General features: G+C 39.4%; 1 protein-coding gene across 6 annotated transcripts in view; it reads right to left on the reverse strand.

Annotated features, from left to right (window-relative positions):
• The window catches only part of dbn1 (drebrin 1), a 110,687-nt gene that overhangs the window by 20,274 nt on the left and 74,122 nt on the right, over positions 1-16,291 (reverse strand). For 3 of the 6 annotated variants that reach the window (XM_066716423.1, XM_066716418.1, XM_066716422.1), the window contains exons 2-7: positions 13,830-13,885; positions 8,251-8,363; positions 6,324-6,413; positions 3,845-3,991; positions 2,966-3,043; positions 443-594 (exon numbers count right to left, since the gene is read on the reverse strand). In XM_066716423.1, coding sequence (XP_066572520.1) covers positions 443-594; positions 2,966-3,043; positions 3,845-3,991; positions 6,324-6,413; positions 8,251-8,363; positions 13,830-13,885 — 636 coding nt within the window. The remainder of the gene's footprint in view (positions 1-442; positions 595-2,965; positions 3,044-3,844; positions 3,992-6,323; positions 6,414-8,250; positions 8,364-13,829; positions 13,886-16,291) is intronic. The other 3 variants (XM_066716421.1, XM_066716420.1, XM_066716419.1) reach the window with 2 other exon arrangements.

The raw sequence follows: 16,291 nt of genomic DNA on the forward strand, positions 1-16,291 counted from the left end.
GTATAACAGGGTTAGGGTGAGGGCTCACATCATAAGCATGATGTGCATGAGGTAGTGATGTTTTAATCCTGTGGTGTTCATATATTAATTCATGAAGATTCACACTACCTTATTTTAAAGTGTTACAGATGCATTTTATGGTAAATTGAGGTAGATTAGCGCCAAAATGCACAGTGTTAACACAGCAAAATCTCAGAAATGAAGCAAAAAAGCAGTGCAAATATAGAAGAAGTGCATTGGAAATACATAAGATGACCATGCACTTTCGTAAGTCTGACCCAGAGTGACGAGGTTTCACATGGCTGTGCGATCTTGCCTAAAGCCATTGTGATAAAGGAAATGACACCTTAGTTCAAATCCAGTCCCTTGAGGGCCAGTGCGCCTCTAGTTTTACTTGCACCAAAGATTTGAATTGAGCTGGCGCGTGGGTGAGTAGGTTCACCTGTGCTCCTCGATCTGCTGCTCTCTCTCGCGGTACCTCCTCTCCCGCTCCTCCTGCTCCTTGCGCTCCTGCTCCATGCGTTCCTCTTCAAATCGCTGCCTCTCTTCTGCTGCCTTCCTCCGCTCTTCTTCCTTGCGCAGCTCCTCCTCACGCTGTCAGCAATGCAAGAAACAGAGGGGCAGTTCAGTTGTCGGCCTAGAGTATTCACATCCTTCCTTTGAGGCAAGGTTATACCAATAATTCCTCTGGTCTCATAATTAACATTCTTTAAATCAGATTTGTGTAACTATTATATCTGTTCAGTGTTTGTTGAGCATTGCTTCTGCCCGAGAGAAAAGCATAAAGTTTGATTTCTATGGAATGGCAGGCCAAATTTTAGCTTAACTGTTTTGAATTAACTAGCCTTTTCATAGTGTGCCATGTTCAACAAAGTGAAAAGATATAATTGAAAAATGTCACAAGAGTGTCACAACAAAATACTTATGTATAGTAACCTAATCACAAATAACTGCTTTAACAGAAGGGTGGAAATCCCCCCACCCCCTATTATTGTCACACTGTTTTTGTGTGTGTGTGTTTTTTCCACTTTGAAGGAAACTACTAATGTTACAAAATCAATAAGGACATCTTTAAACTGCCGATACAGACTGAATTATTTAGGATTGGGTCACTCTGGCCTGCGTGTCCACTGTGTTGAGTTCTTGTGGAGTTCACAATCTCAAGAGAAAATGGTTTATCACGTCTACAGAGGACTACTAAAATAGAGCAGAGTTTAAGTGTAACTTTGTCTGCAGAGAGACATACAAAGAATATAGCAGTGTAGAAGTCAGAAACAGAACACATCTCTTTTTGTTTTAGTTTTTGCTGTGTATTGACATTGATATCCGTCCATTTTTATGTATTTATGTAAATGTTTATATTTTCTGGCAAACATTTTTGCTCATGAGACTGTGCCTTCATATGTATCATACCACAATTATGTACATAAGCATTTTGGTTTGTTTGCTGTTACATTGTCTTTTTCATTTTTTGACGGACAATAGCATTCCCCTGAATAGACATGGGCATCACATCTTGGTGTGCCTTGTTCTTGCAACAATAGGCAACAAAAGTTATTTAAAACACCAATGTGCACAGAAATTCCATTCCCACTGCTATGCCAAATGGTTTTAATCCATTTGCTACTGTTTCTGAAACATTGATAAGCAAATATCCAAGATCTGGGGGATGGGGGGTTAACATGTACAGTGGCTTTTAAAATAATGGAGAAATCGCATTGAAGTTTTTGAGGATTTTTTTTTTTTTTTCTGCCAGCAAACCCCTTTCCATCTGGTTACTGTGTGTCACAGTGGACTGCTCATTTCTGTAGGCCTCATTACAGATAGCCAACCTTACAGCAGGCTGAAAGTACATTCAGTGTGGGAGAAGTAAGAAGGAATCCTTAAGATGGAACACAAAAACTTAAATGATGTAGACACAAGGGGCTCCAGTGGAGAAGTCAAGGAGGAGAAAAAAAATACTTAATGTTTTCCACAGTCCCGAACTTTAACTACCTCTTCCCACACAACACTGACACCACATACAAACTCTAAAGACTGCACCCTCCCTCAGTCTTGCTGGATTGTCTTTCAAGTTCAGAAGTTTGAATATATCAGGAAATAGTAAACTAAGAACTCTCCTCAGCATAACATAAATTAAGGTTTATAGTTTCACAGCAAAGGATATCTTTTGGTCCAACTTGATGGTTGTGTTTCTAGGCTTGCCTGTTATCTACTATGTGACCTAATTCACAATCCATCCATCCATTTTCAAAACCACTCATCCTGGGGAGGGTTGTGGGGAAGCTGGAGCCAATTCTGGCAGGCATACACCCAGGACAAGACACCAGGCCACCGCTGGGCAACACACACACACAGCAATTTAGCATAGCCAATTAACCTAACAGTGGGAGGAAACTGGAGTGCCCAGAGGAAACATGCAAACTCCACACAGACAGGCATGCTGAGCCAGGACTCAAACCCAGGACCTGAACCCAGGACCCCTGAAGCTATGAGGCAGTGGTGCTAACCACCGCACCACTGTGCTGCCCCATCTAATTCACAAGTATTTCTTTTTTTTTTAAAATCAATCTATATGTCTATCTGTTATTTCTATATTCTTTTACTTGTAGAAATCATTAAAGGACATCATGGAATGCTGGACAGTAAAGGTCATGTTGCAATTTAATACTGCTGATTAGATATGGGATATTTGAAGGGTGGATCAGAAGGACTGCTATATGAAAAATAAAACACTTTGTGACTCTCAGGAAAAACTAAAAAAAAATATATATAATATATATATATATATATATATATATATATATATAATTTAATTTAATTAACTTAATATCTCTATGGCAACAGTTTCTTAGGGCTAGCCTTGCCACCTGTCATGAGTCCAAATATTTATTTCCCCCACATCACACTGCCTTGTCCAAGGCAAGAGACCTACAGCAATATGAGTCAGAAATCGAATTTGTACCTTGGCTTGTTCCCAGAACTCCTCGCGATTGATTTTTTTCATTTCAATCTCTGCATTTGTCTTCTGATAGCAAGTACCCTGTTCAGAGAGGAAATTGAGCGGTTATTAGTGAAAGGCTTCCCAAGTGCACACTGTCATCCAGGCATTTGGGGCAGGATGTATCGCAGGCCCAATTACCATTTAGAGATATATTTAATTCATTTAAATATATTTTCAAATATTTAAAGATATCTCTACATAATTTAATGATACCTGCAAATCATTTAGAGATCTTATTTAAAAGTAAATTTAGAGATATCTTTAAATGATTTTCAGATATCTTTAAATCATTTAGACATATCTGCAAAACTTTTTGAGATATCTGCAAATCATTTAAAGACAACTGCAAATTACTTCCTGTTTATTTAGAGATATCTCTGAATCATTTAGAGATATCTGCAAATGACTTATTTGGCTTACCATGCTAAGTGAGGTAAGGGTTGTAAGTGCATATACACTTTGGTGCAGGACAAAGGAGGATCTAATGACCTGATTGTTCACACAGGGAAATGCATTTGACATTATGTAATTGTTTTTGCTGCCAATTGTTATTGATTTGACTGAAATCTTTCAAAAACACCGGGTTGTCGGGTTTCAAATTGAATCTGAGGAAAATGTTAGGGTAGACCCATCATTTCAAGTGTTCGTTCACACAAGAAAATACAACAATTAAAAATATTTATGTGAAGCGTGGATTTATCCGTTTCCTTTTGATTATAGGAGACATTATGGTGAGCAGAGTCCTTTGGATTTTTTCTAATAATTGAGTGATGAGATGATGGGTTTGTTGATAGTCCCCTCTGCCCCCCTCTTTTATCCTCCTCCTTAAGAGACACCTACCACGGATTCCGTCTGCTCCTCATCCCTCATTCGCAGTCGGCTGAGCACTGGACTGGCTACAGGGCCCATCCCATTGGTCAACCTCTGACCAATGGCTGAGGGGTCGATGTCCTCAATACTGCTGGCGTTGATGATAACGTCGACTCCCTGCAGAAGGAGGCAGGTCAATGCTGAGATTAGCAAGGACATATTTAGGCCTTACATATCACCAACGTGCTCCTAGTAAAATCAAGGTGGCCAACTGGTCGGGTCTGTTGGCTGGTCAAAAGAGGGATCCATAAATAAGTGCCATATAGTCCTGTGGGTTTCTGTGCATCAGTGAGAAGGGTTTCATGAAAGACATCTCTAAAATGTCTGCTGTGGATATAGACAGAGGAATGTAGATTTACCACCATGTTTTCACATACTGTGCAGGAAAAGGCAACAGGAAAGCATTAAAGTGAAAATAACTGAAAGAAACTGCCGTCTGTTCTTGGGTGGGATGGCAAGGAGGGGAGGTATGTACATTTTGAGGGCAGAAAATGGGCCTAGAATGTAGTTGGGGCATTCCAGGGTTTACTGTGAGTTTATGTTACAGGGTTCATTGTGCATATAAGCCTGGTACAGTGACATCACTCCCCTTGACTTGGAAGAGTGTTCAAACTCCCCCACCTCGCCCACCTCAGGTGATTTTTCGGTGTTCTGGGATTTTCGTTCTGTTGGTGCATTCTAGATTGGCCCTTGTTTTGAGATCTCTGAATGAGTCTGAACAGTTAATTTAGAGAGCAGGCCATGCCATGAAATGATAATGAAAGTTATGAAAGATAATTTAGAGAAGAGTCTCAGTGATGAATGCACTTAGACAAGAACTTTAGCTACACTGCAAGGAATCCCATGTCACTAGGTTTACAGTCTTTTTTAAAAACCTGCAACATGCATCGTGTGTTTTTTCAAACCCAGTGCTACTAGATTATTAAAACTGAAACAAAAAAAACAAAAAAAACAGACATAATCCATTATAGGATTAGAGACATTAAGCTAAAACCTTGATTTGATTTGAATGCAGAGGTGGCAGTAACAAAACTGATGAAGATATATATCCAAGTATTAAACAAAGATAGTGACTAAATCTTGAGGGGGGAGGGTTTGGGAGGTTGGAAGAAAAGCCAAGCAATTATGTACTGTAGATGAAGCACCTGCAACAAAAACAGAAAGGGAATTAAAAACTTAGTTTAGATACTGACTCAAACAGCCTTAACACAGTAACAAGCCTTCAGCCTTCAAGACTCGCTCTTCAGAAAGTACAAGAGATATCTTTTGGCACTTTACAGAGATTCAGAGAGAGTTCTGCAAAGTTCTGCTTGACTCATTCAATAGCCTATTTATACAGACATGCTGTGCTTAAACCATATCCTAACCTTTCTGAATTATGCATCTACAAGGTTCTAGTTTGAATACACACTACACTGAGCTTATCGTGACTTGGTAACATAGTGAAAAGCAAATAATAGATAAATTGTTGCCTTGCTAAAGTCTTTCCTTTTGTATTGTCTGAGACATAATAGTGGCTTTTGCGAAAACATTTGTATTACAGGGGCAATGAAAAAGTAAAACCAACACAACAGCTGCACACACCAGGGAAAAAATAATAATACAGTTCTCCTCAATTTGATTAATTAATTCCATTCCATTTCTTATGCCAGATTTAAACCAAGCTGACAGTTCCTATATGCTTTATACAACTGATGTGCAGGTTTCAAAACCATGGCAATATTACAAAAGAGGGAAATTTCTCCTAATTTCTCCTACTTACAGATACGAAAATATATAGTGTGTGTTTCTTATTTTTACATAATGACATAAAGAGTACTGCATTAGTTGCACACAAACACACTTCACAACATATTACAGGCCCTTGGATATTGATATGGGCTTATTCCATTCAGCAGCTCTGGGGCATTGTCATTTGGCAACATACAGGTTCCTTGAAATTATTAATGTTCAATAATCATATGCCTGAATTCTAATTCACAGCAGAATGACAGTAATTGAATTCTCTCCTGAATCAGCTATGTTATGTATATGAATTTAATTATTTTTCTCACCATAAAATAAGCAATCCCAGTATTGGGAATTGGGAAGGGTCTCTGCATGATGTGCACAGGCAAAGTTACTGCATCTTGTGGGGTCTACTCTTATGTTATGCCTGATGTTGTGTCATAGATCATAAGTCATGCTCATTTATGTATGACAGGACTCTTTATGTTTAATAAAGAAGTAAAACAATTATTACATGTACATATATATTGCAGATAGAGGGAGAGAGAGAGAGAGATAGATAAACAGATATATCAACTCAAATCAGTTGCTATATGACATAAATCTGGCAATAATGACATTAGTATAAACTAGATTTTCAACAATTCCATACACTCTCTGATTAAAAGTTATGCCAAAGCCTCCTACTTTACAGAGTAAGTGGGATAAGATGTACTGTTACCTTGGAAACACTGACCTGGAAAAACTCCGCGATCGTGGCCACGTGACTTGCACACGCACACTTCCTGGCATCAGCCACATCTTCACCAACCTGAGAAAGAGAGCGGGCAGGTGTTACCACGGCAACGCACAAGCAAGGGTCCATCACCGTGCCATTCGAACTAAGAAAAAAAAAAAATCGGCCCACACACTGCCACCGAGAGACTATACTCAGCTGAAGATTATGTTATAAAACACATACAAATATCCTACAGCAAATACTTAACGGTACTCGATTGACTGCTACAAACTCAATCATGTTTTTATCCTCTTTAAAATTAGGAGAATTAAGCACGTCTTGAAACACAGGTAATGTAAACTGAATACCAGGGTTAAACAATTATATTTCCAGTAGAGATGGTAGATAGTGGCATAATTTGTATGTGCACTTCTTGTCTTTACTGACTTGCATAAAGTATATATTTAGGTGGCCTAGAACTAAAGGTTCTGGACATATATAGTTTTGGTTATGATTATTATTATATATTTTTATTTTATGATGTTTTTTTTCATTATTCTACAAAATAATTCCAGATCTGTAAAAGGCAAGTAGCTGCTTCGAAAAACTTGGTCACCACAAGCCAGTCAAATTACACGCAAGGAAAAGGTGTATGTTTTCCATGCAAAAACTTTGAAACATTTGAAAAGTTTATAAGTGTTACACAAAAAGTAATCAAAATTGCTACAAGGGTAGAGGGCTAAAGTATGTTCATATGGGGTGAGTTTCAGACCTGTTTGATATGTGGCATGGCAGCCATGTTGTGTTAAATGTCCAATTTAGCGTTGCATTATGTACAGTTTTTTGAGAAATGTCTTCAGCAGCAAGATTCTTCTTCTTCTTCTTCTTCTTCTTCTTCTTCTTCTTCTTCTTCTTATTATTATTATTATTACTTTTAATTATTTGCCTATTTAATTAAATGCAAAAATTCTGACTAAAGATCATCATTGTGTAAAAGCATTTTTCAAAAAGTGTCTAACAAGGTTTAGTCAGTTGCACTACTGGCATAATTTAAAAGTACAGAACAATCACGCTAACACATTAACACATTAATTACATCCTTTTTGTCTATATATTCACCACTAAAAATAAGCTATTTTGAGCTACTGTATATATATATTTTATTTGTTTCTACTGTTGTTGAGGTCTTTATGGTTAACTCCCACAATACTCTAATTAACTCCTGTAATAAGACTTTTGTTTCATAATTAGCTAATGTTGCTGCTTCTGAATGTGTCGATTTCTGTAGTGGAGACTGTACATTAGGGATCCATATAAATGCTGGTTGGATTCAGAGAGATATAGCTTAGACTTTCATTCCTGCAGCTTTTAATATGAACTGTAAGCAGACTCATGTGTTGAAACACAGTTTTATTAAAAGATCCACTAAAGCAGTAATCAAAGCTTGAAGATCTGAGAAGAGAGCATGAGGTTTTGATACATATACACTGGAACACCTGTTCATGCCTTGATTTTCAAGTCATATTGTGAACATATTTTTCATTAAATACCTTTTTAAAATTGTATTTCCCATTTATGAAAAATCAGATCTTCACATTAGGTCAAAATCATTATAATTATTAAGTATAATCTGAATTAAATTTAATTATGCCACATTCCCAAGATAAATGCCATGGACTTTTAGAATATATTTAGCACTCCTGTACACTATATGTAGATTGACACTCAAGATAAATAAACATGTTACATGGAAAATTGTATTCAACCTTTTTAGTTTGTTCCTATAATAAGCTGCATTTTATGAAGAGGTGAATTAGTAAGATATAACATATTCATCTTCCCCAGAAGCAAACAGCTGATGTCTAGCAATGAGAAAAAGGCTTGCAGTTGCACCTTCCTTTACAACACAGTGTGGGCACTATTCACTCACCCAGTTGATGAGGATGTAACGTGGCAAAGCAGAGGTGGCCTCCTTGATACTGCAGAAGCCATACATGACCCGAGTGTTGTCAAAACACACTGTGATCTCTGGCAATCCCCCCGCTGGAGAGAGAGAGAGAGAGGGAGAGAGAGCAGTCACTAGCAAGATGAGCTCCTAAAAAATATAGTTGTGTTATTTCTTGGTGAAATGAATTATTCATTTGAAATAAGCAACATCAGAGATCAATATATGGAATTATATTCAAAACCAACAAAAATCTATAAAATAAGGAGAAAATAATAAAGAAAAACAACCAAAATCCACCTAAGAGGGTCCAGAGCAACCTGATCTACACACCACACAGGCAGGCCTGGCACACAGCTCTCTGCAAGAGGTACTGCAAGAGGTCTCTGCAAGAGAGGCATTGGCAGAGGCAGGCAGATCAGCATGCCGGAGGACATGGACCCCCACAGCACAGTCCTCACTATCAATGTGTACCGGGACTGGGACTGTGCTGGTCCAGGGGAGCGAGGCCAGCCTGGACGCCTTTGAAGATGGCGTTGCCCCAGCTTAAGGAAGAGGCAGAGAAAGAGAGAGCACACCAGGCCGACACCAACGCCGAGGACATGGACCCCGAACACACCACCCCTGACAAAGATGATGTCCCCCCGGGCAGAGAACACCACGCCTGACACGACCCCCCTGCCGACTTCTCACCCCCCAGCTATATCCAGCCCATTTGAGAGAGCCAGGCCCATGTGCTGCTCTGTGGGGATTTCAATGCCCGGACATGCACCGAGCCCAACTGCATCGGCACACAGGGAAACAGCCATGTGTTTGGGCAGGCCCCTCTGTGCCTCACCCCCACCACAGCCCAGAGGAACAACCGCGACTGGGCTGTCAACAAGAACAGGCGAGATTTACTGCATCTCTGTCAGGCCCTGGGGCCTGTACATCCTTAATGGCAGGATCATAGGGGACTCTTTAGGGAGGTTCACGTATTGCTCAGCTCTTGGGACTAGTGTAGTCGACTACGCCCTCACTGACATGGACCCCAAACGCTTTCACTGTCAGGCCACAAGCCCCCCTCTCTGATCATAATCAAATCACTGTGTTCCTGAAAAGATCAGGCCACAGTCACCACATACTATCACAGCTCTGTGAGCTGTACGACCTCAAGCAATCATACAGATGGGCTCCAAACAGCACAGAGGACTTTAATAAAGCAACTAGTGCAACCAAAATTACTAACTTAATTAACACCTTCCTAAACACACACTACCAACTACATGTGACAGGACTAAATCTGGCAGTTGCACACATCAACACAATTTTTGATCAGGCTTCTATAATGGCAAAATTAAAACCAACCAAAAAAAACAACAACAGAAAAAACACAGACACACTGAGAAATGGTTTGATGACGAATGCAAAAAGTACGGACAGATTTAAGAAATAAATCTCACCAGACAGAAACATCATCAACCACACAACCCAGATTTACGCTTAAGGTACTGTGAAACAGTAAAACACTATAAACACACTATCAGACAGAAAACACTACAACACACAAACAGAACCCTTTTAGACATAGAAAACTCTAGTCCAGTCCAATCACATCCAGTTCTGGGAAATGTGGAATAATCTAAACACAACAGAAAAACAAGAGCCATCATTTCAAAATGGAACAATTTGGAAAAACTATTTTGCAGACCTCTATACAGACATCCGAGAAAGAAATCTAACTCAAGATCATAACCAAATTAATAAGAAAAACTTAAACTCTTAGAACAATCAATTAAAGACACCAAAACACAACTGACTTTCAACTGACAGCACAATTTCCCTGCAAGAGCTAATTGGCAAACTCCAGACACTCAAACCCAAGAAGGCTTGTGGACTGGATAGCATCAGCCCTGAGATGCTCAAACACAGCAGCCCAGTGTTGCAGGAAGCTGTGCTTAAATTATTCAACCTAGTTCTGCGATCAGGCTGCTTCCCTGACATCTGGAACCAGGGGCTGATCACCCCAATATATACATGGAGGCAAATTTGACGTCAACAACTACCTGGGCATCTGTGTGAGCAGTAACCTGGGGAAGGTGTTCTGCAGTATAATTAACACCTGGATACTGGCCTTCTTACTGAGCACAGTGTCCAAAGTAAGAGTCAGATTGGCTTCCTCCCAAAACACTGCACTAATGATCATATTTACACCCTACACACCCTAGACAAACATGTAAAACAAAAAAGCAAAGGAAAAATATTTGCCTGTTTCATTGACTTCAGAAAAGCTTTTGATTCCATTTGTCATAAAGGACTATATTATAGATTACTTCAAAGTGGTGTAGGGGGTAAAGTTTATGATGTAATAAAATCAATGTACACAGAAAGTGCAGAATAAGGATTGGCTACAAAAGGACAGAATTCTTCACTCGAGCGTGGGGTGAGACAGGGCTGCAGTCTGAGTCCAACACTGTTCAATGTCTACTGACTTGGTCACAGTGTTGGGGCAGTCTGCAGCTCCTGGCCTCACCCTATGAGGAGATCAAATTCCTGCTCTACGCAGATGACCTGGTGCTGCTGTCGCCCACAGAACAGCAGCAGTACTGCCAGACCTGGGCCCTTGCAGTAAACAAGAAAAATACCAAAATAATGATCTTCCAAAAAAAGCCCAGCTGTCAGGAGAGCAGATACCGCTTCAATCTAGACAACACCACCCTAGAACACACCCTGAGCTACGATTACCTTGGAATGAAGATCAGTGCATCAGGGAGCTTTGTCTTGGCAGTGAAAGCAATAAAAGAGAAAGCCAGAAGAGCGTTCTATGCTATCAAAAGAAAACTATATAAAATAAACATTAGAATCTGGACCAAGATCTTGGACAATGTCATTCAGCCTGTTGCGCTGTACAGCAATGAGATATGGGCTCCACTCAGTGAGCAGGACTACACTAAATGAGACAAACAAGAGTTTGCAAAAACATCTTACAGGTGCAGAGAAACACCCCCAATCTTGCATGCAGGGCCGAACTGGACCGCTACCCACTGCTCATCCCCATCCAGAAGAGAGCACTGAAATTCTGGATGCATCGCCAGACAAGTCCCCCAGAGTCACTGCAACACAAGGCCTGAGAGCCCAAGAGCTGAGCCCAAGAAAGAGCCCCCTCAGTCAGCTGGCCCTGAGGCTCACTGCCCCTAACCCCACTAACACCACCCAGCCTCAGACCAGCACTGCTCCCCAGCTGCCCATTAGAGTCAAACAACCTACTGAACAAACTAAAACCTCCTATCTGGAACATTGGAACACAGAAACTAAATCCCAAAGTAAACTGGATTGCTATCGGGCCCTAAACAAAGAATACACCTAGGCGGAGTATCTCTTCACTGTCAGAGATACGAAGCAGAGACAGATCTTGACCAAGTACAGTTTCAGTGACTACAGCCTGGCCATAGAGACGGGCTGACACAGGCAGAGCTGGCTGCCCAGAGAGGAGCGGTGCTGTGGTCACTGCGAGACAGGAGAAGTCGAGACTGAGATGCAGTTCCTCCTGCTCTGCAATAAATATGCCCAGATAAGGGACACATTCTTTACAAAATAATAAATGCCCACCCAATCTTTGATAAAATGTATAAAGGAAAACTGTCAGTCCTCCTGGGGGAGGGACACACAGTCCCCTGGCTGCCCAATATGTTGCCGCCTGACACAGCCTGAGGGGCACAGTGACACACGAGCACCGGCTATAGAGGAAGTGTAAATTCTCGTTTGTAATGTATGTCCTTGTATTTCTGTGTTTGAAAACAAATCAGAAAGTAATCTGTAAATAGTAAATCTATTTTCTTTCTTTCTATGTATAAAAGGTAATTTATATTTTATTTTATTTTGTTTTTCTGTACTTTAACACATCTTATAAAGTATTGTGATTTATAATTATATTGTTTATTTTCCATATATGTATGTATGTTCAATTGCTTTGACAATACAAATGTGTTTGTCATGTCAATAAAGCACCTTGAATTGAATTGAGAGAGAGAGAGAGAGACATGAAATCACAGTCAATTACATGGCAAATCCCAAAGGTTTGGGATACACTTTTGAATTAGCAACTGATTAATACCAGTAAATGAGATGTGATTTGATACATTGTCCAAATCATTATTTGATATTAAGTTTTTTAGATCACCTGGTGTGTGCAATGATATTGGTCATGCTATTAGTGAAGCATACAAATCATGTGCACTTCATTCTCTATTCTGCTGTTGGGAAGCAGACAGGATTATCAACTCCAGCTCAATACAGGAGAACCAGTACTAGATAAGCAAATGCATTATCAAATTCACCACTTCCAACAAGAATGTGCTGTAATGTCAGAAAATGCATACAAAAAAACATACACCCTTAGATGACTTCACTGTTCAAGTCCCTTCCATAGTATGTCTCATCTCTCTCTCTTCTGTCCTGCTCATTCCCTGCACCCCAGTTAAGAGTGGCCTCCCCCATTTCGAGAAAAAAACACAAATTCACACCTAAAAAATGTGTTACATGGCAGGGGGAAGCTTAAATCCATGTAATCCTGATAACAAGCATACCATCTCCTAATAAGGATTCAGTTTTCTATAAAGGATAATCTATAGATTATCTTCAGTTTCAGGATGTAATCAAAGCAAATTGGACACAATTGAGGCAACTATGACTTATTGTATTTGATTTTGTCTGCTTTGTCTTAATGGCTTCTGCTGCTAATCTGCACATTATGTCAGGGGTAGGTCATTCCCTTCTCATAGAAACACCCCCAAGGCTATATAGGACTCTCTAAATCCCCCAGTCGCTACAAATACCTGGAACAAATGCTTGTTTTCAACAATTTATTCTAATAACTGAGTCCAATAATTTACTCAAGGCCCTGGATTAGATCAAAATCCTTCAAAATACCCTGTAGCTCACCTAGACTAATACAGATCAATTCTGAATCTGTTGTCCTTGGAATACACAGAGGAAGTGAAAGAGGAAGTCTTTAGAGCTTAAACAGAAATGCCAGTATATGCAAATGCAAATACATAACAATAGAGATAGTAAACCAACAGAAAAAAGATACTCAGCTACTATTAATTGTAATTCAGCAGTGTGCCAAGTAATTACTGTGTCAAGTAATTACTAGTTAGCGAATACTACTATTACTTTAATCTACTAAGTACTACTATTACTTTAGGCTAATTAAATCATAATACACTAGTTGTGCTCACTGTTGAACATCTTTTATTTTTTTGGGTTGTTGCTCTTTGCAAGGTTAAAAATATCAAAAGCTGTAAAGCAAATATTGGCACCTCAATGGCAAAAAACATTATCCAGAACCACTACAGTGACTGTCAGCTTTAATAGTGGCTTCAATATGGATAAATACAGGCTTCATGCACGCTTTAAATTTCCATTAAGGGATAGTTATTGTTAAATTACAGGGTTTGTTGCCTACATTTCATTAGTGACTTTTCACAAGACAAAAGCGAGAGGATTTCTGAGGAAACTGTGCTTGCTGATGAAAACAATGCGGCCAGAGAACAATAAGAACAAAACAGGAAGACAGTGCCTACCTCCTGTGGATGCCAGCATCAAGTCATTGGTGTTGTCTTCATATGTATATAAGGCCCTGTAGGAAAGACAGAACACAGAGTATTTGAGTTAGCAAAAGGCACAAACAAAATGTGGGATGATCAGATTTCTATATAAAGGCATATATATACAAATAGAGGTGTACTCTACCTATATACTGACAGAAAAGCTTTTACTTCCAGTTTCTGGAAATTTCCTCAATCTGAATAAATCCATACATTCGGGTTTCAATTTTGAAAAATTACGGATTTCCGTGCCACAGGTTGTCTAGCTACAGAAATGTGCTGTGCAAATCATTCTCAATCTCAAATGCTTCGATAACCCCCCTGTAAATTTGAAAGCACCAGCTACCTAGGAGTTTTGGTGTACTTCACGACCAAAGTAGTGCACTTCCACACACAAATACAGGTTGTTTTGGTATCATATTAAGACAACCTTTGAGACTTTGGGATATGACAACAAGCTTCAGTTAATCTCCTATAAATGTGCTTAAATCTGAGTTAATGTGTAGATTGCAGGGATGACTGAGACGGGAATGATTTTGAGAATGAATTGGAAACACTGAGTAAAGGATGAATTGGGCTTTACTGTTCATGTAGTTACATGCTCAGCCAACTAATGGAATTCACAGGGCTGTGCAAGACCTAGTAGCATACTGATTAAAAAATATCTTCAACCTGTCTCTTTTTTCCATGTCTGTATTAATTTAGAGAGAAAAATCACCTGTTGTAGAAAAACAATGCATTATCTACAGGTTTGCTCTGAAGTATATGTAATCTCAAACCAGCCTGCTTTTTAACATATGGCACACAGAACACCTGAACTCAGTTGACAGACATGGTAAAAAAAATTATCTACACAAAAACTGAATCTTGTGAGTCACTGTTTCCCCAGATTGCCAGCAGAACCCTCCTTCCTCTCATACAGATTGCAGCTAACAAGGTGTGCGTGTCTTAGTGTTGTCGGTTCAATTTGGACAAGGTTTCTGACAGGTATTCCCAGCAACAGATTGTTGGGGGTTTGTTTTCCTCCAGAACTTCCCTTCCTAATGCAACATAGGCCTACATGTCAAAAATACAGTCTGTGTAAATATGCCTCTGGGTCAGTCACACCAAGTTACCTTGATTCAAAAACAGCTCTGTTTGTCCAGAACTAGATCTTGCAAAGTATGTACATTAGCAGTAAGGCTGGATGCCCCATTAATTGGAAATCCTAACTTGGCTAATAATTATACAGCACGGATTAAAAATAGCAACCTCTTGACCTACAGGGCCCAAACTGTTAGTGGAGGTCTTTACTGATTCAGCCATTTCCAGTATGTGCAGATCTGTCAAATATCGCATTGAAGTTATTAACATTGTACACAGAACAGCCTCAGCTGCTATTTCCCTGTTGCCCTTGAGAAAGAGAGAGAAAAAAGGTGGGAGGTGACATTAATGAGATCCGACTCAGTAGAGCGTTGATGCTCCCCCCCCCATATTTTCGAGTTTTCGAGAGAAGCTTAGCAAGGGAACAGTTCAGATAGAAGCAGAATGGTGAGATAAAGGAATTGATAACAGCATTATATTACAGCAGGGGGTCAGAGCCGAGAACCTCAGATACAGGAGAGAAGGGAGCTTTGAATTACACAGGATCTTCAGCGCAATCGTCTGTATGAAGGTGAAGAGGACATTAGCCTTCTATGGAGAGGGCTTGTTAGAACTGACAGTCTGTAATGGGATGTTAAGAGTGCAATGAAAAAAGCGACCCTTTCCTAAAAAAAAAAAGCCTGGATGAAGATCGATAATTAAGAGAAGCAAATGAGAAAGTGACAGCAGATTTTACATCAGACTCCAGTGAAGCTGCAAAAGTGACCTTAGAAAATAATCATAATTATTGATTGACAAATGTTGTTAAGACTTTAGTTTACACAACTGGAAATTGAACTGTGCAATTTTTAATTTTCAAACATTTGGAAAGATTGTACTTTTTGTTTTTAAATACTCATTAGTACTACCATCAGGTTACAGATTAACAGAGTAACTGTGTACCATAAACTAGAGAGTAGCCTAAATTGCACTGATTTGAAGAAATGCCATCAAGTGTAAAATTAATGGTACCTTTTAGAAGTTTGGTATTGGTCATTTTCAGGAAGTATATGGAATTGCATATCAGCACTGTGGTTCTCAGTACTATTCAACCCTGGGAAAAAGCCGACTGGACTGTGTTTTATATCCCAAGAAGATAAGAGCCTCAGAGGCATACTTATAGGAAATGTCAAACTGTGCTTTTACTTACTTCATGCAAGACAAGGGATGAATGAATGAACAGAACAGCTGTGCAGTATGTGCTTTTTGTATGTATGTGTGCATGTGGACATAACCATACATGTGGGGAGAAAATGTGTGAAAATATCCACACAATGATTTTTTTGACTGAAGACAAAATAAAAATAGTGAGTGAA

This window comes from Amia ocellicauda, chromosome 11 (assembly GCF_036373705.1).
Source record: "Amia ocellicauda isolate fAmiCal2 chromosome 11, fAmiCal2.hap1, whole genome shotgun sequence".
In the NCBI taxonomy this organism is placed as follows: Eukaryota; Metazoa; Chordata; class Actinopteri; order Amiiformes; family Amiidae; genus Amia; species Amia ocellicauda.